This window comes from Euprymna scolopes, chromosome 36 (genome assembly GCF_053919585.1).
Source record: "Euprymna scolopes isolate OS-2025 chromosome 36, ASM5391958v1, whole genome shotgun sequence".
In the NCBI taxonomy this organism is placed as follows: Eukaryota; Metazoa; Mollusca; class Cephalopoda; order Sepiida; family Sepiolidae; genus Euprymna; species Euprymna scolopes.
Window position 1 is genome coordinate 36958672 of NC_136517.1, and position 27170 is coordinate 36985841.

The window sequence follows — 27170 nt, forward strand, 5'->3', positions numbered from 1 at the left end:
CTTTTGCAAAACTCAATCATATTCTGTAAAGTAAAATTAAATAATCTTCCTCTACAAAACAACCAAACCAAACGCCATAAATGAATATGTGAAAATATAAAGAAATTGAAACATAAAATTTTTTTCCCCAAATATTACCGGATTCAGCATTAAATAACCTGAAAAGGGGTGATATGCCATACAACAACCAAACCAAATCAAATACAACGTTCCTTCAATGTACCTACTAACCCGACAAGCAGCAAAATCCCACCTCTTAACTGTTGAGGTCCCTAGATGCTGGAAAACCTATTCTAATAGTTTCTTCCCTTTGCTAAACTTTGCAACTTTCTCCCTGTTTCCTGACTGCACTAATCTGCAGAAATTTAAATGTACTGTGAACAGACATCTTGCTGCTCAGCTCCCCACTATTTTCTGTTAGACATGATCCCAAATAGTAGCCCCCTTACGTCCAAGTGGCACTATATACCTTGTTTGGGGGCTTAAAAAAAAGATCATGCTTGATCAAGGTGTTTGTCGTCACCATTGCTCCACTCTGAAATCCATCTTTCCTAGCTTTTTTTTTTACTGCCTACCCTAATTTCCAATGCTATCCTTTTGTAGATCTTCATTGTTTTCAGTCTCAGATAACCTGTTTACCAAAAAAGCAAAATAATAAATATTGTCAAATATTCTATCTACTTAACATTGTGTGGGAGTCTTTTTTTATTTTCACTTCTATCCTAGAAAGTTTTATAGATTAGAAACAGAAATGTATTCTGGTGGATGTTTACAGAATGAAACAATTTTTAACTAGAATTAAAAAAAAAATGGTTTTATTTTACGTTATTGTATTATTCACTTGAATAAATATTTGATTAATAGTAAATGATTTAAAAAATAATTTAATGCATAATTATCAAAATTCTATAAATGCGAGATAAAGCACATATAATAAAGTGTCTTTCCTAAAACTGTCCGTCTGTGGAACACAATGCCGCAGAGCTGTTTCCCAGCTGACTATAACATGGTCATTTTCAAATCTAATGTAAATAAATTTTTGTTTAGTTATCCTCTTAAATAATCCAACCCTATCCAAATTCCACCATTACCAATCATCACTGTGTTGTCTCTGTCTACCAATACTCATTAACCCTTATCTTCAAGTGGCTTTTGGGTCTTGATAGGTGGTGACCCCATAGTAAAAATAAGAGGAAAAAAAAAGTTGTCCATAATTTTACTGATATAAATTAAGTAGATTGGATTTGGCCCGGGAGGAGGGGGGGATCAACAATTTATAAAATTATTAAATTGGGGGAATGGTTAAATGATTGAAAATATTTTGTCATATTGACTTGAATTTTGAACCATTTAAACATGTTCTTGTATAATTTAATGATAAAATATTTATTTTTTCTTTTAATCAAAGCCAATTACATCCTTTTTTTTTTTTTTTTTTAAAGATGGTGACGATTTGAAAATGATTCTGACTTGGATAAAATATTTTGTGGAAAGAATAAAATAGAATTACATGTTATTTTTAACAATGTGCTGCAAAGAGCTATAAGAAACATTGAAAGAATGGAATCAAATGTTTTTTGTAGAAAGAAAGCTATTGATGGCAAAGAAATGCTACAACGACTGACTTTATATATTATACTAACTACCTACCCAGCATTTCATAGAATGCTGTTAAGTCATTTTAGTTTGAAATTATTTGTTTCAAAAGAAATTAAAAAAATATTTATTTAGCTGCATGGGAAGACAACGGCTCAATAAAAAAAAAAATGGCGTTATTACATTAGCCCATTTTCTCTTTTGATTTTTTTTATTAGCGAAAAGACTTTCATAATAGATTGTCTGGGTTGAACTAAGTCATTTTTTAAGTAAACTGTAACAGACTACATAATTATATTATAAATAGCCCAGCACAACTGTGAAAATTTGCCAGTCAGAAACAGTCTAGTTTATTAGTTTAAAGGCTATTTAGGTGGAAATTTATAAATTCAGTTAATTTCATAGATGTAACGTCATTCAATAAATTTGACTTGAAATATAAATGGTACCCCTTAAAAAATTCATATGCTTTTTATAAAGTACTAATTTTCAAATGCCACCTGTAAAACTTTGAGCGCAATAATTAGTTATCTAAGTGGAGATACTGTTGCAAATTTTAAAAACAATGAGAAAAAAAATCTTAATTTTGTATGTCGATAAAGAACTGCTTTCTGATGGAAAAAAATACTGTTCAAGCAAATCAATGGTTTTATAAATGTTATTAAAGGAAATAGATTTGACTCCAATGTAAAAATAACAGGTTTATATTTTGAGTCCAAAGACAAATCGTTCTACTTAAAAAAAGGGGCATGAAGTTGTTAGTATTGGAATCAGTGTATCATCCTAGAAAGAAACAATGTTGATAAATGAAGCCAGATTTTATCAACAGTTATTTCATTAGTTTGACCTGATATTTATTGAATGATAGTTAAATATAGAAAGAGCATCTATCAAGCAAAACTAAAACCAGTTATAGTAGAAAACCATTAATGTTGGCCGGTGAGTGGTTGAGGTTGGTCTTATAACTATCACTTAGGGAAAGGTAGAACCCCTCCCCCTGCCCTCCTCATTATTTCAGTAAAGTAGCAATTGTTCAATTAATCTTATACACAATGAATCATTTATAACAGATATTGTCCAACTGTTAAATTACCCAAAAGTTATTGCCTGTGCAATGTGTGTATATAGATATTATCAGCTGCTTTGTTCTTTTGTTGTCCATTATAGGTTACTAGGTGTTGCCCGGAATTTTGTCTAAGAAAATAGAAGAGTTAAAAAAAAATAAAGTCTTTTATTTATGTGCAAATTGAAGAGTTTCTTTCCAAGAACCTCCTATCTATGAAACCTATTGCTACAAGATTGCTTCTCTAAGAGCTGCCATACAGCCATCTTCAAATCTAATTCCAATAAACACTTCTGATAAACTGTCTTCATAAGTAATAAAATTTTATTCATTATAGTATCATTATTCAACTGTTAATTTATCAAATATTTTAACCTTTATCCAATGCTAATCTTCGAATAGCTTTTAGCCTTGCTAAGTGGCGATTCATTAGTAAAAAAAAAAAAAATCAAAATGGGACAAAACTATTTGATTTACATACAGATTGTCTTTAGGTAAATTTTTACTTACTGTCCACCTTAACAATCACCTTTAAAATGATGACTTTCATAGGTTTTCGGGTATGCTGAAAACGAATATTGTATTTAAATTTTCCTCAAGCAAATAATTTTAGCAATATAATTCCTTATATTATCAGTAGTGGCCATTGTTGTATGCACAAGCGCACACATATTTTTTTCAAAATCTAAATGTGTTTATATGCATACAATTTACTCCCAAATTAAATAACTAATCTGTACGCATTTTAGAATACATCTGCTAGATGTAAGGGAGGTCCAAATGTGGGCTATATTTAGTTTTATGTGAAAAGGATAAAAAATACCTCTGAAATAAGTATTAGACACCAATTAATATTTCCCAAAATTTAAGTTTCTTTGGTATATTTTAAAGTGTTTCTTGGGCCATACTATGAATACAACTTCCCTTTTAAAAAATCAAATAAATCAGTTTTGCACTGGGTTTGATACATTGTATCCTGATTTTAATTTTCGTAAGGGGAGATAAGTGATGCCAAACTATTTTGTCTGGAAAATTAATAAATCATTCAAGCTATGAAATAAAATTTTCCTTGTGGTCTATTTTCAGTGTCAAAAGAAATCTCAGGCCCACATAGCCTTTAATAAAAATTTTGAGTAACATAGAAACATTTTTTATTAACATAAAAAATGTCAGTGACTAAACTAGGTCTGCTGTCTATATGTCAGCTTGTCAATGGATCAAGCTTCTTTCTTAGAAGTTCACGCCTGTGGAACTCTCTTCCGTTTGCCTGTTTCCCACCTGACTACAACTTGGATGTCTTCAAGTCTAACATAAACAAATTCCTGATAAACCGCACCCTTAAGTAAGACACTTTATCAAATCTCTATTACTAACGATTACTATGATATTATCCCATTGATTACTGTACACGCAATAACCTTTATCCCCGAGTGGCTTCCGGGCTTTGATAAGTGGTGACTACCATGTAACAAAAAAAAAAAAAAAAAAAAAAAAAAAAAAAAGACTACAGTAATTTCATGAATCTACATCAGTAGAAAAACTATAAAATTTCACTCTGCTGTATATTTTCCTTGGGGTCCACTCCAGGTCAATTTTAAAATTTCTCAGACTGAAAATGGGCCTGAGGACCTGTATTGAGAAACCCTGATCTAAAGTTCTTACCTTGCATGGTATTTTAATTTGTCCAAAATTGTGGAATCAATTTGACATTCAATGAAAAAATCTGCAAAAAAAACTTTATTCGTGGTAGTTCGGCTTAGTTTTGGGTACACAGAGGGAGAAAATCCTCTTTGCAGTTGTAACGAAACTATGAATGTTTCACAGGGGATATGGGGCAGAGATCAAAGCACAGTCAAACACTTAGCATGGTAATAATAATAGAGACTAATAATGTATGAACTTTAAAGTAAAAAAAAAAAAAAAAAATCAGTATCTTCTTTGGTAAGCAAACTTCATGGTTGCATTCTTTTCTTTTTTTGATTATTTTGGGAGTTACTTCTTGTGCAATTATTTATGGCATGTTTTTTGGGATAGTTTTTTGTTCCTCATTCTTTTGAGTAGGGTCTCAATCCTTCAACTGCCATTCCCAGTGCCTAGCTAGTTATAATAAATTCAAAGCAAACATTAACCATTTAAATCCTTTTTTTTTTGTGTGTGTGTGTGTCTTATGTCAAGTTTTAAATAGTGTACTTAGGCTTGAAATGTGTTGGTAAAAATTTGTCTGCCAATGTGAATCAGGCCAAAAATGCCCCCTGGCAATTTGTCAACAACCATTACTCCAATTGTTCGGGTGTTAGGTGTACTGGAATAACTGTGCTCTGTTGTCTCTTGCTAACAAAAGGAGGAAATGTTTAGTATGTAATGCATAATTTTATGAGTGGAGATGAAAAAATAAAATTGTAATGCCCTTCTTAGTAACCCGGATATAGGAGGTTGATGACACCTCCCTGCAAAACACTGCCAAAATTAACATTGTTAAAATCATCAGTGCTATTGCAGAATAATAGGATCTTAAACTAATGCATTTTAGATAAAAACACTATTATATACTTACGTATTAGGTGGAAATTAAGTATAAATTCCAAAAATTATGAAAGAGGATCCAGTAGAAAAATAATTACAAAAAAAAAAAAACTTAACAAATTACTTTTATCATGTTTTTAATGTGGAGCAATTCTTTGCGACCAATTCTGTATGACAAACTGACTTATCTCCCCTGCTTTTGTTTACAATTAAAATCCACCATTTAAACTACAAAATGTTGATTGGTAGTCTGTGTGTATATATATATATATATATATATATATATATATATATATATATATATATATATATATATAAAATGTGTGTCTGTGTGTACACTTCCCTACCTACTAACTCTGTCTTCGGTCTACAGACTTGAGATTTGGGGAAAATCTTTTTAATCGGTTTTCGGCCAGAAATTTGGCTGTTAAGGGGTCAAAGTTCAGTGATTTGACTTTTGAGAACTCGACCAAACTCCTCTGCCAATTTTGGGTCTAAACACTTGAAATTTTGGATATAGGTTACTTGGACATGGATCTAACTTTATAATTTAATTTGAGCCCCAAAAAAGAAATGTTAAGGGGTCATAATTGGGGTCAAAGTTTTAAAAAAATTTACCTCTGCAGTCTCTACCAAATTACCCAGCCAATTTTTGGTCTAAACATTTGAAATTTTACATAGTGTATTCAGACATAGGGCAAGCTTTTTAATGGTTTTTTTTTTTTTTCTGAAAATTTGGCTTCCAAGGAGTCAAAGTTCAAGAGATTCTACCTTTGCGGTCTCTAGCAAACTATTAAGCCAATTTTGGGTCTAAATGTTTGAAATTTTACATAAAGGATATTCAGACACGCAGCAAGCTTTTTAATCAGTTTTGGGGAGAGAATTTGGCTGGCAAGAGATCAAAGTTAACCTTTGCAGACTCTACCAAACTCCTCCGCCAATTTTGGGTCTAAACACTTGAAATTTTAGATGTAGGTTACTTGGACATGGGTCAACCATTTTAATTTAATTTCAGTCCAAAACAATAAATGTTCAGGGGGTCAAAATTAGGGTCAAAGTTTTAAAATATTTAACATCTGCAGTCTCTACTAACTTTTCTCTATGGTAGTTAAGGAAGCCTATTATATAGAAGGCATTACCGTACATATTCACACTTCTTAATATATATAGGCACATAAAGTTATGAACAGTACATAGGGCCTGAGCAAAGCCGTGTGAAACTGCTAGTATATATATATATTTTTTCTTGCTAAAAACTAGATCTAGCACCGGTAGCGAGTTGTAATTGATTTTCCATAAGTAACTCTTTGGTGAGTCTGTTTGATTTTTATTGGGAGTGTTGTACCCCAACTATTTAATGCATAAGAATTAAGGATTGGGACTCTACTGAAAAGAATGAGAAACAAAAAAAAAAAAAAAAAACAATCCCTCCCAAAAAATATGCCATAAATAATTGCACAAGAAGTAACTCCCAAAATAATCAAAAAAAGAAAAGAATGCAACCATGAAGTTTGCTTACCAAAGAAGATACTGATATATATATATATATATATATATATATATATATATATATATATATATATTTTTTTTTTAACTTCAAAGTTCATACATTATTAGTCTTAACTCTATTATTTTAACCATGCTAAGTATTTGAATGTGCTTAGATCTCTGCCCCACATCCCCTGTGAAACATTCATAGCTTAGTTACACTGCAAAGAGGATTTTCTCCCTCTGAACCCAAAACTAAGCCGAAGTACCACGAATAAAGTTTTTTTTCCAAAAACGTTCCATTTGTGAAACGCAGTACTAGAGAGTAATTCTCGTCTGACTACAGCATAGTTGTTTTAAAGTCCAATGTTAGCAAATATTTGTTGAACCGTTCTTTTAAGTCATCAAATACTTCCAATTCCACCCATCATTTCCAATCTTGCCAATTTTGTTCATCATCCAACTGGCAATCTCATTAATCCTTATGCTTGAGTGGTCACTTATTAAAAGAAAATGAGGACTAAGAGATTAGTATTATCTCTAAGAAAGAAAAGCTGTGATTATTTTGCATAATTTATCCAGTTTTAGTCATATTAAAATCTTATGTTTGTGAATTTTTTAGATGAAGATTAATAACCTCCGGTCTTCTTTAGGTGTATCATATCGAACTCCGGAATCTGCACAGAATTTTGTCTTTGATGTTGTCGCAATTTTAAGACACTGCAAACATAAAAGAATGTGTGTATATGTGTATATATATATGTGTGTGTGCATTGTGTGTGTGTATGTATATATGGAAAGTTCAATTAAGAGGGAATCGTCCAATAAACAATTAAATACCGTGGTCGGAGTTTTTATTGAGTGTTATGTACATGGAAAGTTGTTTTTTTTTCATTTTTTTTTTTTTGTTTTTAATTACTTATGTTCATTTCATATAAGGCATATTTACCACTAAAGACATAGTGAGTTAATGTGATTAAGGGCTGGGTTTAAAGGGAAGGGGGAGGATATCCTAAGTAGGTAGGAGTTGTACATCCAGATGTTTATCCATATTACTTTTAAATTTCTCCACATTCATACTGTTGGGAAAACAGGAAGCAGGGAAGAAATTCCAAAGTAGAAAATTTTCTGGCATCTGGGGACTTCTACAGTGAAGGGTGAGATTTTGCTGTTAGTCCTCAGTGATATTTTCATTGGAGGTGTACAAAAGCAGTATTTTCTTTGGGGCACATTCTGTGTGAGTACTTGTAAAACAAGCACAGGGATGCAACATTATGGCGATGGGACAGAGGCTGAAGGTTGGTAGACAGTGCAAGAACTATTAGGTTAAAGATTTTTAAATTTTTTTTATTCTATGGAAGAGATAGACTAGTGGGTTGAGCTCTGATGTGGCAACAATGGTCAATTTATGTGAAAATGGTGGCTTTATGGAGTATCAGGAAAGATGCTATGAAAATAGCAGTTTATGGTGATGCTGGTGATTAGTTGCTCCTTCGTAGTTGTTAGTAATGGCAATGATTGGGTCTCATCTAGCATGGCAAAGTATTCCTGTAGGATTTTCATTGTAGCTGCTGCTGAGAGCTCTTTTTAGTATCCTCGCTGTTCCCTTAAGTGCAATTGTTTGGATCTCTCTTGCACTTGGTTCACCAGGAATATTAGTTAGGTAGGACTTCAGGTTCTTCTTCGTAAGCCCTGGAGCACCTATAATAACTGGTATGATTGATATCTCCCTAAAATTCCAGTTTAAGAGTAGTTTCATGTGGTAGTGTAGATATCTTGAATCAAGCAGATTTATTTTCTTTCTAAACTGATGTTTTTATAAGCAACTTCGTTTAAGGATTTAAATTCAACTAGGAGCTCATGCAATTGATTGCCTCACCAATCAATGCATAAGTGGTCAAGTTGCTCATGCATAATTCATTCGACTTTTCCATCTTTAAGATGAGAACAACTCGACTAACTAGTTATATCTTTTAGAAAATAAATGAATACTAATGTTTGTTAAAAAAAAAAAAAAATCTCCATGTTAAAGTGCTGATATATATGCATGCCACATTTGTAATAGCACTTTAAGTTTTTTTTTTTTGTGTATTTATCCATCTATGCCTTGGAATAATCAGAATTAAGATAAAAAAAAAATCTGGCAGAATTGCAGTTGCCAATGAGAGGAGCAGATAGGAATGTATCTCCGAAACAGCTGCATGGATCCTGTACAATCACAGCATCAAAGTTATTGGAAGTTTTCTTTATCAAATGACTAGCGGGGATACCCGGTGTTGTCCAGGTGTTTAGAGGCGTGTGTGTTGTGGGGGTGGGGAGGTTAGATCAAAACAATCCTGTTAAAAAAAAAAAACCGTTGGCCAGGTGTTTGGAGGTCTAAAAAAAAAAAAAAAGTTTAAGTAGGACGGTAGGCACGAACCCGAAGCCTTGACACGAAGGTGGAAACGAAAGGGGGGAAAAAACCCAGATACCTAACCATATCGGCCACGAGGGGAGAGGAAGTGAAAGCTGTCTAAATTTAAGGTTTATAAAGTGAAATTGACAGGTGCGAGAAAGTTAAGTCGCGTGATGTTTGACATTATTATGGTCGAACATCACATGATTTGCGCTCAAGCCAGTTACTGTTTCCCTTGCCCCATCATTCACTTTTTTTATACTGAAAAGCTTAACGAAGACGCAGTGATCGAAAAAAATCTTGAAAATAGTGCGTAAAATTAAAAAATAAAAATAGATGCGACCCCCCGGTCATAACTCGTCGTAAATATTATGATTTAGACCTTGTATAAAGTTTTAAGGAGTGAGCCGACTGAGAAGCCCGGTGAAAAAAGCCTTTGCCAGACATACAGAAAAAATGCACGCACACACACTAACACACACACACACTAACACACACACACACACACACACACACACACACACACACACACACACACACACACACACACACATTTTGCCTTTTATATATATAGATTACAATGTATCCTGAAGATAATTTTGCGTGACCAAGTACCTCATATGAAAATATAAGTAAGATTAGAAACACGTGTGTGTAAAAATAATATAACAAGATTACTCTTGGATGATTGGAGAAAGCAGGATAATAAACAAGTATTATAAGTTAGATGGTAATGGAATGTACACCATAGGTGCATGTAGATATGAAATTTGGAATATGATGACTTTTGATAATCGCAAGGTTGAGATAATTGAAATTGTAAGCACTGTATTGCTTTTATTTTGAAGTATGTCAACAGGGAAATTTGTCAAAAACAATTGACGTATGTCATCGGTTGAGAGAAGATCAAAAAACAAAAAAAAACATTGGAGAAGACTTGTCAATAAAAACGCTTTTTACTTCCCCAGCTTGGGGTTGGGGAATTTCCAGTAACAATAAAAAGTATGTACAAAAAAGAATGTCGACATTTTACTAGCAAAGATATATAAATTGTTTTCATATTTTTATTTTCATTGCAACACCTTTTCAATTTAAGGACCAGTAAAGAACGAGGAGACAACATTACAATGAGGTTAAACAACGGAAATTTCTACATTTCAGGGCTTTACATTGCGAGTGATTTTTCAAAAGTGGCAACTAGAAATAATGAAACACTTGTCTTTTGGTGATTGCATTTCTTTCACTGAGAATCTTCCAAAGCTCACTACTGAGCGAAAAATATCTTTTCAACTTTGTTGATTTTATTAAAAAAAAAAAAAAAAAAGAAAAAAAAAGTTAATTAAACAATAAAAATTTAATAGAATAATGTACATTAAAAAAAAAAAACATCTGAAGAAATTAGAATGTTTATACTTTCAAGTATCAACAGAAAATTTTTTGTATAATTAAAATTACACTTATTAAAAAAAATACAGAAAAAATTTTATGTACATAATCGTCACACAATGAAGATGTCACATTCTAAAAATCACGTGGCTTTGGCTAGTAAACGAAAATATAACTAAAGATAAATTTGTCCATAGAGCCTTACATTAGGTTAGTAAGCAAAAAACTGGAAATTTCCATTAAAAGCTAAAACATTAGAATTAGGGCTATGTGTCGGGATATTACGTATTAGACGGGAAGTTGCTAGCAGACCATATGACAGCTGCTCTCTTTCCTGTGAAGAATGGGTCGAGGAGAATATTATGTCTACTGGAACAGAAAAAGGAAAATCATAGCATTGTTAAACCCAAAATAACTTTTACAACTACTCTTAGAAGTTATTTTTAATGTATCTGTTTAAAACTTTTTCTGACGTTTGTTTCTGTAAAATATTTGCTAAATTGTTAAGAAATTTCTTGTTTCTGTTAAAATGAAAAATGCTTTAGTTTCCTATAAAAAATGTTCGGTTTTTTCTTTTTTTTTTTTTTTTGTTGCAGGTGACATCCACGGCCAATATTCCGATTTGCTGCGATTGTTTGAGTACGGTGGTTACCCTCCAGATGCCAATTATCTATTCCTGGGGGATTACGTAGACAGAGGCAAACAGTCATTGGAAACAATTTGTCTACTTCTAGCATACAAAATAAAATACCCAGAGAACTTCTTCCTATTACGAGGCAACCATGAATGTGCCAGTATCAACAGGATTTATGGATTTTACGATGAATGTAAGCTTTGTTTTTTTTTTTTGTTTTTTTTTTTGTTTTTTTTTGTATTTTTTATTTTTTTAAATTATTTTTTTACCATTTAAAAAAAATGCTTAATGTATTTGCTTTTTTTTTGTTTACAAAGGAGTCACCGCTTATCGAGGCACAGAAGCCACTTGAGGATAAGGGTTAATAAGTGTACAGTGATCAATAGGACAATGTCGTAATTGTTAGTAGTGGAAATTTGATAAATTGGATTACTTAAGAGGAACAGCTCATCAAGAACTTGTTTATATTGGACTTGACGACGACGACCATGTTATAGTCAGCTGGAAAGCAGGCAAATGGAAGAGAGTTCCATAGGTGTGCAGTTCTAAGAAAGAAGCTCATGTTTGGGTTTAAGCACAGATAAAGAGTGGTGGGAAATTATTGATAGTGTTTTCAGCTAGATGAGTGCTTCTCGTGAAAGTTTGGCAAGGGCGGGGGAGCATAGATTAGAGCTCAGATGAGCACTTACCATGAAAGTAACAATAAAGCAGAGACAGGCTCGCAACATCTCTTCTATGAGAAAGAGGTTGCAGAGAAGAGAAAAGGGCATCCCCCACTATTTTTTCTGGCTATCTTTTTTCTTATTTGGATTCATCGGACTACTGTTCTCATCTTGAGTGTGATTTTCACAACGTTTCACTCGATGTAACCTCCAATCTTCTTCAAGTGTATCTTGTCGAACTCAGGAATCCTTTATTTACTTCACCCCTGTGAAGCGTGCTCTTGTTCTGTCAGCCATGACTAAATAGAGGTCCCAAGTATACAACCAATCCTCATCTCAAAAATTCATAAACATCTTTTTTCTTTTTTTTTTTCCACATTTGTTTTTATTTTCTCCCATATTTTTTTGTTCATACTGTTTTTCTTTTTTATTTAATATTTTTTTCATATTATTTCTTCCATATTTTTTGTCTTCTGTGTTTTTTTTTTGTATTTTTTTCATGTTTGTATTTTTCTTTTTTTTTTTTTTTTTTTTTGTTTAGCTATTTTGCTGTATTTTGGAGTTGTTTAGGAAGGAAATTGTTTTTTTTTACACTGCCCTTTCTCTTAGGGGATGGGAGAGATGTATCTCGACCTTCATAAAATTTATTAATCCCTTTTTTCTTTTTTTTTCTTTTTTTTTTTTTGCTATTGGTCACTCTCATCTTTATTATAATTAATATGATAGAATCAATTATACCGCGTTTAATTGCACAATTATACAGTTGGGAAAAGTACGAACCACTCATTTCTTCATCCACAATTTTGTAGAGCGAGTAGCAGCCTTAATCTTGCAATCCAGAACCAAGATAGTGAAACGGAACGAGCCGAGGCAAAGCTGACAAGTCAGAAAATGACAATTTAAACAACTTTTATTTTTACATATGTAGAAAAAATGCAAGAAACATGAAAAATAAACCAAACGGTTTTTAAACAATTTTTATTTTAAATTAAAACCTTTTTTTTTTTAAATAAAAATTGTTTAAATTATTTGCATGTTTTTTTGTTTTTTTTTCTACATACATAAAAATTGTTTAAATTGTCATTTTCTGACTTGTCATCTTTGCTTCGGTTCATTCTGTTTCATTTGATCTTGGTTTTTAATTGCAAGGTCAAGGTGGCAGCCATTTTGATTGTTACACAATTAAAATGTTTATACATTTTAATCGTCTTGCTTAGATGGATAAAATAAATGAACTTTTTACTCAAAACAAGTCCTCATATAATAATGTTAAGATAAGAAACATTTTGTATGTCTACACACTTATTTTTCTCAAATCACCCACAAACCGTATTTTGTGACATTACCGTCGAATCATACTTTATTCAGAAAAAGAAGGGTACCTATTTAATTGCCCCCCTCCCCTCATATGAGCAGAGTTAGACAAAAGGTGGATTTTTAAAAGTTTTTTGGGAGAAAGAAAAACAGTTCCTGCAAAGGGGCACTCTGGTTTGGGACAAAAATTTTTTTAATTACCTCAGTTTAGAAGGATTGTCCTTAACTAACTGAGGAAATAAAAGATTAAGTGTAGTATCAGAACATATACTACACTTTTCTCATAGCCAAACGGTCATGGAGTAAATTATGCTAAGGCGAACCCTGGTTGATGTGATATTTTTTAGAGAATTTATTTATAAATTTATTTCCATTTTTTCTAAAGTAGATCACTAGGCCTTCTCTAATTAAGCATCCCTAGTGATTTAGTATATAGTGCTGCTGCTAAGCACAGGTTTGCCCCCTGGGTAGGAGGAAATTAAAGGTTATAAGAAACAAATATACAAAATAACACCTGGATTTTGTTACTTAAACCATCCACAAGGATTCTATAATTTACTCCCTGGTTTAACCATTTAGCCTGTTTATCCGTTGTTAAATGAGAGATTGAGTTCAAGGAGAGGGTGGAGAGTTTTGCTTGGAATGGAATGCAAAGATCAAGCTTTTACTTACCATCTTTTTTTCTTTTTTTTATGTGTGTGGCCCCTTGCCAGATTAGTACTATTTTTTTTTTTTTTTTTTTATTGGAAGAACATACTACAGCCTGGCAATGTGCCTGTGGAGATCTTTGTGTAATTAAGCTAATATTTGGAAAGTGTAAAGGGGGTCCCTTCATCCATCATGTTTCTAGTAATCATATGATGAAGGGAGGTGGGGGGGGGAGCAACATTTATGGATGTTATATGAAATTCAAAAGCATGTATTTGGACATTTTTTTTTTTTCTATCAAGATAAAGTTTTAGAAATTATTCGGGAAGATCCGGTATTGCCCAGGTTTTAATCTAGAACTATATATCCGTTTGTGCCTATCCCATCATATTGTATTGCACATTTTATTTTTTACAATTTTTTGAGTGGGGCCTCACAGTATTTGCTTAGCATTGATTGGATAAAAGGATATGTGAGTAAAGAGAATATTGGAATAATTTATCGTCTTTTAAGGCCCCTTTTTTCGCAACAAGTATTTTTCAGGAATTAATGAGGACTCTTCTGCACTCTTGCTCCAAGCGTTGAACTTATTTTGTCAATATCTGTTCTATACTTCTCTTAGCGTTTCTGTCTGTCCATTCCAGGTTTTCTTGGAAACTACTAAACTGATGTGGCTGCAATTTTGTATGGATCTTTGTTACGATAAGGTGCAATGAACTAAGTATTTCGGTATCCGTTCGATGGGGTTTAGTCACCATAATATCTCATTTAGTCTAGGAGTTTTCTTGGATACTGGGCTGATCTCTGGAAAAAATGTACGCTTTTGCAAATATTTACTATTCTTTATGGATACCAATGCTTTTGAAATCAGAAGTTTGATGTTTAAGATATAACAGAGCATGTATAAATCTGTTGCTCCCCGTGAACGAGACAGATCTGCACCAAAGATTTTATTTGGAAAAAAAAATGATTTAGTCTCAAAGTCAAGTAAATCAAAATTTTTCTAAAGGATTTTTTTTTTTTTTTTTTTTTTTTTTTTTTTTACTATATCATGCAAAATAGATGCTAAAATATTTCTTAATTCTGGGATTAATTTTTTTTTAATTTCATTTTAATTTTAATTAGCTGTAATTTATAATTAACTGAACAAGTCACCTATCTTTCACTTGGCAATTTTTATATTTCTCTTATCCTTTTTTACTGTATGTTGATTCAAGTGCTTTCTGATATGTTTGAATACCTCTTTCAGCAATTAGAAATGAATCACTTTTTTTTCTTCAGCATTGTTTCTTAATGGATTTATTCTGCAATTTAATTTACGTAATATATTTCTAGACACTATAACCTAAATACAAATTAGATAGCAAAATTATCTCTTTACTTTAATATTATTCATAAAAGTAATATATAGATAGGCTTAATATTTGTATTTTATGTCTTAAGATGTCACACTTTATGAATTTTCAAAAAAAAAAAAAATCCAAGTTAAATAAATAAGGGTAGTGGTTGCAATCTAACAACGTGTCACAAGTAAAAAAAAAAAACACACACACACACACACACAGACAGACAGACAGACAGACATAGTTTGTAAAACCAATTAAATAAAAAAAAAAAAATAATAATAATAATGGCAAAATCCCCAAATAGTTCCTTTCTGCTTGCTATATCTATCCTTTTTCCTTTCTCTAAAACTGCAGGTTAAATAGTATTATTGCTACAGTGATATTTCCTTTTATTTATCAAGTAATATTCTAATCTCCTGTTTTATAGATTTATTATTTTTTTTACTTAAAGACAGACGGAGAGTGGGGGAAGCAAGAGTGATAGGCGTTGTATAAAAATTGAGGTGTTTAAAAAAAAAACATACAGTGAAAGAGGATGAGTGATGGAAAGAAACTCTATCCCAAAAATGAAATATTTTAGCATGTATTTTGTATGATTGAAATACATGCAAAAAGAGCCTTACTGAAATAAGCATTAATTAATTCAGCTTCATCAAACCCATTTTGTATAATGGTCATCTTTGTCAAACCCATTTTGTATAATGGTCATCTTTGTCAAACCCATTTTGTATAATGGTCAGCTTTGTCAAACCCATTTTGTATAATGGTCAGCTTCATCAGCCCATTTTGTATAATGGGCATGAAGACTAGGATTCAATCCTTGGTTGAATCTTGTGAAAGACTTAAAAGAAATGGTACTTAGTGTTCCCTTGCTTAAACACTTTGCATTATGAGGTGAGGATCAAGAGTAAGCGGAGTGATCCTTGGAAAGGAATGAAATCCTTGGTATAGTGTAACACAACTCTGGGCGGATCCTTGTTGTACACACGGGTAAGAAAATGTGCACTATCCCTAAGTCCTGGTGGCTACACTTTTTACTTTGTCTAGTGGTGGACCCTTCAAGGGTGACCAGACCTTCACTGGTCACTGTAAAATACTGCTCAGATGCTCGGAACACACAAATGTGCATGACCCTAACTCTATGTGGCAACAGTATTTACTTTAGCCGGCTGTATGTCGCTTCAACTTTGTGCTTTCCTCACAACGGCTTGGTCTGTCTCTTCACAGTTTATGCATTAGAGTAGACCTGAAATCAACTGCACCTTCAATTTGACAGGCAATCAACAAATAAAGAAAAACCAATGATCATTTTTCTTATAAACAAAAAAAATAATTATTCACTGAAAGTTATAAAACTCTGATCATTTATAAGTCTCTGACTGAAGATGCAAATATTTGGGGACTTGCCGCTTCTATTAGTAAAGTTATGGCGAATAACCCTAAATTCTGGAGCTTGTTTCTGCACAGTATAGATTCAGTGCTTAGAGCAGAGTGGGACTCAAATCAAGTGGCTCTTCCTGCATCAAGCAGTGTGTTTCTCACTATATTTTGGGTGACCCAATAATAATTTTTGACCATCTAGAATTTTGTTAACTGCTTTTCTTGACATAGGTGACCTATTCGGATGAACTTGTCAAATTGCTGAAAGGCACCATTTCTGACATTTATTTATTTATTTTATTTTTTTTTTTAGATATCTTTAGCTGTAAACGTGACGTCCAATATAATGTTCTTTTTTAATGGTCGTTTATGTTAACAGAAATTATCATGAAAGAAAACAGATTTCTTCTTTATCAATATCCATAAATAAGCGTGTGTACTTTTATTAAATTGATACCATAACAACCTTTTCTAACAATGCTCTTTTCATCATTATCATCAGTGTCATCACTGCCATCATCATCGTTACATCCAACAACAGTGTTACAATAGTAGCTAACAAAATAAGGGTTTTGGGATTGCTCATGTTACCTTTTTGGTATAGTATATATTTTAATTTTGTTTTTGGTATAGTATATATTTTAATTTTTTTTTTTGGTATAGTATATATTTTGATTTTTTTTTTTTTGGTATAGTATATATTTTAATTTTTCTTTTGGTATAGTATATGTTTTAATTTTTTCTTTTGGTATAGTATATGTTTTAATTTTTTCTTTTGGTATAGTATATGTTTTAATTTTTTTTTTTTTTGGTATAGTATATGTTTTAATTTTTTTTTTTGGTATAGTATATGTTTTAATTTTTTTTTTTGGTATAGTATATGTTTTAATTTTTTTTTTTTGGTATAGTATATGTTTTAATTTTTTTTTTTGGTATAGTATATATTTTAATTTTTTTTATTCATGTCAACCTCAAACAAGTCATACTGCCACGTGGAGATAAGGAGCTACTATTTGAGACCATGTTTACTGGGAACTATGTGAGGAGATGAGCATGATGTCTGTTCACGTTACATTTAAACTTCTGCATATCATTAGTCAGGGAAGTAGGAAGCAGGGAGGAATTCCAAAGTCTAGCAATCTGAGGGAAGAAGCTATTAGAGTAGAATGTTCTACAGTTAAGGATTTTTCTACTAGATAGGTTTGTCTGGTGCATGTACATAGAGGGGAGGGGATACAAGTGCAATGAATTTGTCAGAGCACATTCCATTAAAGTACTTGTAAAACAGACACAGGGATATATATATATATAAAATATGTATATAAGTTACTCATTCAATACAGTACAGGCCTTGCATCTAATGCACAAAAGCTTCACATTCCATCAGCCTTACTTCTCCTCCCACCTTATCCCAAAGAGATAGCACATTTTGGGATTGGTATTAACTGGCATTTTGATTTCTTTTAAAAGTCACCATAAAAGGTTAAGCTAAAAAAAAAAAAAAAAAAAAAAAATGCTGCTGCAGTTCTCTTATAAATTAGTAAAACTTCCAAGAAACAGTTTAAGACAGTTTTTGTTTTTATCTTGGGAGAGGAAGGGGGTTCCAAGACAATCAGTTGAAAGAATATTGCTTATGTTTCTTTTTTTTTTATTATTGTTCATCTGGGTTATATTGACCAGCGTCACATCATCTTTGTTCATCTTATCTGTCTACAAGTTCTTGTGGACATTTCATTTTGTTCTTTGTAGGGACATGCTGAAAAGGCTCACAAATAAACAATAACCAGATTAAAAAATCCAACTGCTTTTTTTATTTTTGTCAACACTCTAATGGATTTTATTACATTTTTTAGATAAATACTTTTTTTTTTTTTTTTAATGTTTTAATCGGTAATGAACATTACTGTAAAAATACTATTAGACTCGGAGAAACTTCCGCCTGAGGCAATCAAAATATACCGTCATTTTCAATCTGAAACAAGATCCAATAGCATCCCTCCAGTTTCTTCCCATGCAATCAAATCTCTCTTGATTGTCTGCTTCCAGTTCATTTTTAGCCTTCTTTTGCCATCAGATTTCACTTGGAACACCTGATTGGTAATTAATTCTAGAGTAAATCTTAGTGTATGTCCAAGCCAGCCTAGATATTGTGTATAAATTGACAATACTACCTGTTGCTTAATGTGGTCTCTGACTTCTTGGTTGGTAATTCGATCGCTCCATTTGATCTCTAAAATCCTTCTAAGATACTTGGAATCAAACACATCTAATTCCCTCTCTTGGTTGATTTTGAGATGCCAAGTTTCACTTCCATATAGGAGTGTGAACAAGATGTCATAAAATCTAATTTTAAATCTAATCTAAATTTACTAAAATCTAAAAATACTATCTCATTTAAAAACAAGTTTCAGAATTTTTCGGATGAGGATTGATAATTTGTAGAATTTGGATTCTGTTCTTATCTTTAGTATATTCACTATGTAACCTCTGACATTTTTTAGGTTCATTTCTTCAAACTTGAGGAACCTGTATCAAACAGTCTTCAGTTGGAAATGCAGTACAGGTTTTTGAAGTTTGATGTAAGAATTCCTGTCAATACAGAGTTACTTGACTTTGTTTGGAATACAAAAAATAAAAGTTTGGGAAAAAAGAAAAAAAAAATCGATTAAAAAAAAAAAAAATATATATATATCAACAATCTGCAAATGAAAAAAAAATGCAACGCCTTTAAAGATAAAAGTATAAGGCATAATCACGTTAACACACCAGTTCCCATTAGATCACCAAAGTTAAGTATCTTTGAGCCTGGTCAGAATTAAAATGGGTGACTATTTGGGAATTTCAGGTACTATCTGCTTATCTCTACATTGTTTCGAGTCATCCTGGACTCCTCCTTGCCAGACTCGAGTAGTGTGGAATCAGGAGAGGTGTGATTAGTGATTGTATAATCCTTGCCTCATAATTACACATGCAGCTACCCTTACAGGGGGTATCCATTGTCTTTTGAGACTGAATGGAGGCAGCGATGAAAACTATTGTGTATCATATGATATTCAAAGATTAATATCGCCTCTTCGATACAAAAAAAAAATTAAAGATTTATCTTGCGCCATTCGATCACTTGCATTCGTTCTGGATCTGTTTTTTTTTTTTTTTTTTTTTTTAGCTAATATTTTAAATTTTAGAGTTGGGCATCACTTTCCTGTACAAATTGAACATAAAATGATTCCCCACTTCCAGATTATCACGGTTTTTTGGACAGAATAGTACACAAGTGAAAATAATATTAATTTTAATGTTATGTAGTCACCTTTTTTTTAGGGATGAGGTGGGGTCGGCTGTAGGCCTATTTGTGTGTGAGGGGGAGTGGTAGAAACTTATCATTGCCAATTATTTTTGTTTTTTGGAATTTGTGCAAAATAGTGCGCAAGTGATTTTTTTTGTTTTTGTTTTTTTAGTTTAAAATTTTTTGTTTTGTATTCATTTTTATAAGACTTTTAGTGTTTTTTTTTTTCACCAGTTTCTATTGTATGGGCAAACATTCGGGGTTCAGTTCCACAGGCGTGCAGTTCTAAGAAAGAGACTTTATTCATGGAATCTATATTTAGGTTTAGGCACAGATAAAGAGTAGGGGAAATTATTGATAGTGTTTTTAGTTAGACAAGTGTTTCTTGTGAAAGTTTGGCGAGGGAGGACCATAGGTTGGAGCTCAGACGAGCACTTGCCATAAAAATAATGATAAAGCAGAGACAGGCTTGCATCGTCTCTTCTGTGAGAAAGAGGTTGCAGGGAAGAGAAAAGGGCATCTCCTATTAGGCAACAAAGTCTATTTTGAACTCTATCAAGGCTGAAATTGTTTTAATTTAAGTGAATGTGAATTCACTGCTTTACAGAAACTGCTGAGCCAAAAACCGAAACTAATATCACTTGCATGCTATTCAAAACAAGTACTTTGGAAATGTAGAAATTTGACAAAAAAAAAAAAAAAAAAAAAAAAAATTGTTACCGTTATAAAATAAAAATAATTTGTTACACTCCTTTTCCACAGAAACTTTCTAGAAATTGGTGATGATCAAGGAACGAGTAATCATTTTACATTAATTTTATATAGGAAAGTGATCTCTCACTTTAAAATTTAATGTATTGGGTAAAAAATAAAACAAAAAAAAATGTATTCTGGTTGTAACATAATCAGAAATTGTATCACAGAAAAAAAAAAAATGGTTTGTAAAAATGCCAAAACAAGTAGTAGGTAAACACCTGGAAAGTACCATATATATTCTATGTATAGGATTCACTCCTACACTAATCATGAATTTTCGAATGCAGCTGCTAAGCATCCCAAAATATGATGTCCAAAACCTTGCCTGCTGATATTTGTATGTTTGGTCGTTTTGAATGGATTTCATTTACTGCTGTCCCCTCAGCTGACTGCCAATTTGATTCCAAATAATGGATCCATGTTATGTCCATTGTCACATATAGATGCAAACAATTTTATATTGAAATAGGTGCAAACAACGCTCTGAATTGTCAACCTATTGTTTTTTTGTAGATTTTTTATTTATATATGATCTCGTATTAAAAATTATCTAAGGTTAAACTCTAAAATTTGACTATATATATATATATATATAAAAAATATATAAATATTTTTTTATTTTCTTTTTAAGTTGATGAGTTCCTATTCTTCTGATGAGTCATGGTGGAATAGATTAAAAAATTGACATAATAATTATAGTAGAACCCCAGGATACAATGGCCCTAGGATACATTCTTTTTTTCAGATTACGATGTGGAATACAATGTTTTCCGGCTCCTGGTTACGATATTTGCCCCGCCTTACAGCGTTATTTATAATATACATGTGAATTATATACAGCTTTTAGATTAATGATACTATTAAAATCTTACTCTTAAGACTTATTCTGTGATACACGCATATTCATTACATGATTCTGATTTTAAGGAATATCTAAAATTTAACGCTTAAGGAGGAATAAATTCAAATTCAGGTAATCTTGTTTAATTGCTGTTTGTTTCTTTATAGATTAAATTTAATGTAAATCTGAAATATTAAAATTTTCGGTGCTAATGCAGAGAGTGATCCGTGCTATTTTTTAAATCGTATTTCCAAGTTTAATTAAAGTTTTGATATGTTTTTTTTATTCAGTTGTAAGGTTAAAGTACAGAATAGGTACAAAACACCCTCCCCACGTTAAGAATGGCTTTTTAAATAATGTTATTATTTACGTCCGGATCACTCTCTGCACTAGTACCAAATTTTCAAATGAGATTTTGTGCCCCTTACAATTCTTTTTAAAATATACCAAAGAAACTGAAATTTGGGTAATATTAATTGATGTTTAATATTTTCTTAAAATTGTATAAAAACGGAGTTATCTGAATTCATATGAAATGCTTTCACTAGCTTTTTACTCCCATTTGCATAAGACTAAATTAAACTAAATATAGCCCACATTTGATCCCTTATATGTTACAAAATTCATAATGATCCATTAATTAATTTAGGAATGAATCCTGTACATACACATATATAAACCCATACTGCTTACCTAACATATACAGAAATATATAATCTCACACACACACACACACACACACACACACACACACACACATGACCAAGGCTTGGTGTAAGCATTGCTTAAAAAACCGTAAAGGGCCTAAATTTATTGAGGTCATTCCTAAAATATCTTGATGGAAACGTATATATAGCATTTCTACTTATTTTTCCTTACTTCATATTCTTGATTACATCTAACCTATTTGATATAAGTATTTGTTTTTCTACTCTGCCCTGGCTCAATGCTAAGAATGTTTGACTTGTGACGTTATGTAATCTTCAGTTGAATGACTAATGTTAGTTTTTGTGTAGTCAATTTAACTACAAAATCTGAATAGAGTTTTAACTTTAGATCGTTACCAATTATATGCAGCAGTCGTGAGTTGCGGTTTTCGGTTAATCCTGCTTTGATTACTAGTTAATGGGTTTCTTGCAACACACACACACACGCGTGTAAAAAGTTAGGAATATGTATAGTTTTATATATTTGTATGTATGAGACTCATTCCTAAATTAACAGATGATTATGAATTTTGTAACACAGCTGCTATGCATAAGGGGTCCAAATGTAGGCTATATCTATTTGTCTAAATACTATCCTTATTACAATTTTAATCAGAATCCATTATATGGTTTTGATTATAGAAAATATTTTAAATTTCAAGCTTACACCTAAAAGAGTCCAATGAAGATATTAAAATTCATGGAATTTTGCTTAATTGCTGTCTAATGACTTTTGATCAAATTTGATGAAATTCTGATATATTTGAATTTTTAAATAGGATTTGTGCCCCCTATGAACCATTAAAAAAAAACAAAAAAGCATAAGAAACTGAGATTTAGAGAATATTAATTGATGACTGATACCCATTAAAAATTTCACATAGATCGAAAGGTATGTAAATTTTCAGTAAGGGTTGCCATCCCCTTTTTACTCCTTTTGCATAAACAAAAATAAATATAGCCCATATTTTGACCACTTGCACCTAACAGCTGTAATTCAAAATTCATGGTTGGTTAAGTAGTCTGGGAGTGAATTCTGTGTGTGTGTTATATATATATATATATATATATATATATATATATATATATATATAACACCTACACACGTAGCTGGATAAAGATGTATTATTGGATGAGACTAGAAGTGACCCTGCTATAACTGCAACTATTTGTTGACATTGATGTGTGAAAATTTGTAAACTGCTTTCACTTATTTTATTATTTATATCATTTTATTTTATAGTTATTATCTTCTGTAGGTACTCCTACCACCTGTATTATTTATGTTAGAATTGTCCGTATAGATCTATGGTGCAACGGATAAAGGTTTTGAGAATAATTTATATATATAAAAGGCAAAAGTGGCGCATGCGTTTTTGTATGTCAAGCAAAGGCTTTTTTCATGGGGGTTCTCGGGGGGGGGGTTACTATATTTTATAACTTTTTATATACTCCCTAGATTGTAATATCTACAATTTGCGAATGGAAATAGTTTATATCTTTTATTTGAGGGACTTTTACAAAATTTACGCTATTCCGTTCTGTTGCATGTTTGTTCGGCTTTTTCATATAAAAGCGAAACTAATCAAAATCAAAGCCATCAGCAACCGTTCATGCGGGGACGTCTTGAAAGCTTTGATCAATATGGGGAACCCCCTTCATATCGGACAATTGTTATTCATTTGAGAGTTCTCCCCTTTTCTGGGGAGCTTGGTTTCCCCAACATTGTGGGTAAACAAACAAATAAATGAAACGGCGGAAAGCTGAACTGACCTTCAGCCAACGTTCTTTTCTGCACCTACTAGCAAGTCAACTTTTTGATTGACATTGATAAATTTCAATTTCACTTGCTATGGCAACGTAGTGTAGTGGTAAGATCTCACATTTTCTTTCACTTTCTTTTCTGTCTTCGGGTTTGTCATGGGTTTAAGCCTCCCTCCCTACTAACATTTTTTTTTTTTTTCTTTTACACCTCCAAACACCAGGCAATGCAGGGTACCCCCACTAGTCTAATATATAAAAGCAGTGTGTGTGTGCTTGTATATTTGCCAAAAACTTTCGACACATGCGATAGATCCTCACAAGATCAGTATCGTTTTGAAGCTCAATCCTTCAGACCACAAATATCGAAAAATTGGCCAAAAAGATTCATTCCTTCACCCTCAACTAGGTAGTTTTGTGTAAGGAGGGGTCGTTTTTTTTTTCGTCAACATTTTGCAAGCCATCGTCGCTGTAGGGATGACTATGCTTAATTTCAACGCTTTCGACTTCCACTTGCGCCATGGATGCATTGGTCAAGATGTTACTTTTTTTTTTTTTTGTTCTTCCTTCGCGTTATGGGTACGAGTCTGCCTCCCTGCCTACTACCACTTTTTATTTTTTAACAACACCTCTCTCTCCACCTGTGTTCCTACTATTATTTTACCCCACCCCCTTCTCCATCTACCACTTTTTTTTGGAGGGTGGTCTTTACTACACCACCTACACACAACCGGGCAATGCCAGGGACCACCGCTAGTCATTACTAAAGACTAGTCTTTATTACAAGTGATAATAACTGGAAGGAAAAAAATTGTCATCCTATCTGGTTTTCTACTCGTTTCACTTTCCTAAGATTTCTACGCTGCCATAACTGACGGAACAAGAGTCTTGCATGTTTCCTACTCCTTTCACATGCGTGAGAATTATTAAAAATATTTCACTGTTTGGATTACTATTCTTGTCTTGCTGATCATTTTTCAACATTTCAACCAATCTAATCTCTGACTTTCTTCAAGTGTATCTTTTGGAACTTTTTTCTTTTTTTTTTTACATTTCTGAATTTTTGAGATGACGATCGATAATTTGTATTATTCGGATTATTCAGACTACTGTTCTCAGCTTGAGTGTTATTTTCACAACGTTTTGGCCAATGTAAGTTACACTCTTTTAGAGGTTGAAGATTCAATCCTCAGTGCGAGTGACACTCAAAATACAACTGCGAATTACTTGGGGGTTTCTACCCAGTTATGGCTGAAAGAACGAGAACATGCTACCATGTGGATTAAATAAGAGTTCTGTTCAGAATTCAGTGCAGACTTCTGAGTTGGACAAGATACACTTGAAGAAGGTTGGAGGTTACATCAAGTGAAACGTTGTGAAAATAACACTAAAGATGAGTATAGTAGTCTGAAAAAAATCCAAACATGTAGACCTTTTCTGTCGAATTTGAGAATCTGCACGGAATTTCAAACTGAATTCTTCATTTAATCCACGGTTAGAATGTTGTCTCTTTGTCAGCCATGAAAAGGTAGAAGTGTTAAGAAATTTTATTTCATTTTTTTTTAGTTATTATTGCCTATAAGTTTAAAACAACAAATTCATACTAAAATTATCCACATGAATCTGGTACAATGACTAAAAGGATTGAATAACAATTGGTTTATAGTAAGTCTTTTAAATGTTGAAGCATGAATACTCACTACAAGTTATTATAACTAAAGAATAAAATAATTATTTTAGCACTTTTACTCCATCATGGCTGATGTAATAAGAACAATCTACCACTCCACTCCCTATGAATCAAATGAAAAGTATAGTTTGAAATTCTGTATAGGTTTACAAATACAGCATAAAAATTGTAGAGTTTGAAAAGATGTACCTAAAAATGGTTGAAGGTTACATCAGCCGAAACGTAAATATAACAATCAGGATGAGAATGTGCAGATAATACAAACTATTAAAAGTTTCTGAGAAATTTGCAGGCTTTAAAAAGATGTAAAAACAATATTTTGGTTATGATTATTACATGAGTTTTAAGTCTTTTTTTTTTTTTTTTTTTTTTTTTTACAAGAGTCACCACATCACGGCATGGAGGCCACTCGAGAATAAAGGTTAATGAGTGTAAGGTGTTTAGTGAAACAACACTGTAATGATTAGTAATAGTGAAAACTGGATAGAATGTGATTATTTAAGAAAATGGCTCAACAAGAATTTGTTTACATTAGATTTGAGAATTACTGTAGTCAGTTGGAAAGCAGTCTATAGACTTAGTTACACAGGCGGGTAGTTTTAAGAAAGAAACATTTTTCATAGAATTTGCATTTAGATTTAGGCACAGCTAGAGAGTGGGGAAATTGTTGACAGTGGTTATAGCGAAGTGAGTATTTTGCAGGGGGGGGGAGATTAGATTGAAGCTCAGTTGAGCACTTGCCTTGAAAATAATGATAGAGCATAGATAGACTTGCATCGTCTCTTTTGTGAGAAAGAAGTTGTAAGGAGGAGAAAAACAAACATGACCGACTAGGTTTCAAAGCCGGTTTTGAGCCCTGTCAAGGCAGGAAAGGGTTCTCTGAACAACTCTGATGAAATTTAATCCTTCTATTGTCAGTATAGAAACAATTTTTGTGAGGTTTTTTTTTTTTTTTTTTCTCCCCCTTTTATAAATAGTTAAAAAACCGTCTTGTTTTAATCATGTTTTTGTATTAACCAGATTACATGATTACATGACATTTAAATGTTTCAGGATATCAATGACTGATGAATCATTGTTTTAAACATTTTTTAATACAAAATCTGCAATCTCACAGAAAAATTACGTCCATGATATGAGATTCTTGGATAGTAATCAATTGAAAAGTGTGCAAAAAAAATAAAAGAAGTATAACTACAGTCTTAACGACTATTATTTTAATTAGAGGCCTATTTGTTAACTAAATTTATTGTAAGAAAAGCAGGCAGGGTACCAATTGTATCAGATCTGTCTATGAACAGTGATACAAGTAATAAGCAATTTAATTTTCAAACAACTTGAAAGTCTACGAACAAATATAAATGCTTTTGTGGCTTGAGTGAAATTAAACGTGTTGTTGAAATCTAACATGTGGTAGAAGAGGGCTTTTTGGTTATCGTTTATTTTAATAGCTCTTTCGTATTCGTTTATTTTCTAGATTTTGTTGTTTTACCAATGCTGCATTCTTTTCATAAGTCATCATCATATCTTATCGCAATAGAAATTGACCCATCGTATGGCGGTGCTGTGTTCCTCCTTAAGGTCTTGGTTTGAGCAATGAGGACCCAATCGGCAGTTTTTTCCTAAGATGGTGCATCGTTTGTACCTCTCCACATGGACATAAAGGTGAGGTGTCTATGCCCCACTTGTGGAGA

General features: G+C 32.3%; 1 protein-coding gene across 1 annotated transcript in view; it reads left to right on the forward strand.

Annotated features, from left to right (window-relative positions):
* LOC145260422 (serine/threonine-protein phosphatase PP1-beta catalytic subunit) overlaps positions 1-27170 on the forward strand; it is a 174076-nt gene that overhangs the window by 73988 nt on the left and 72918 nt on the right. The window contains exon 3 of the mRNA XM_080118407.1: positions 11048-11278. Coding sequence (XP_079974533.1) covers positions 11048-11278 — 231 coding nt within the window. The remainder of the gene's footprint in view (positions 1-11047; positions 11279-27170) is intronic.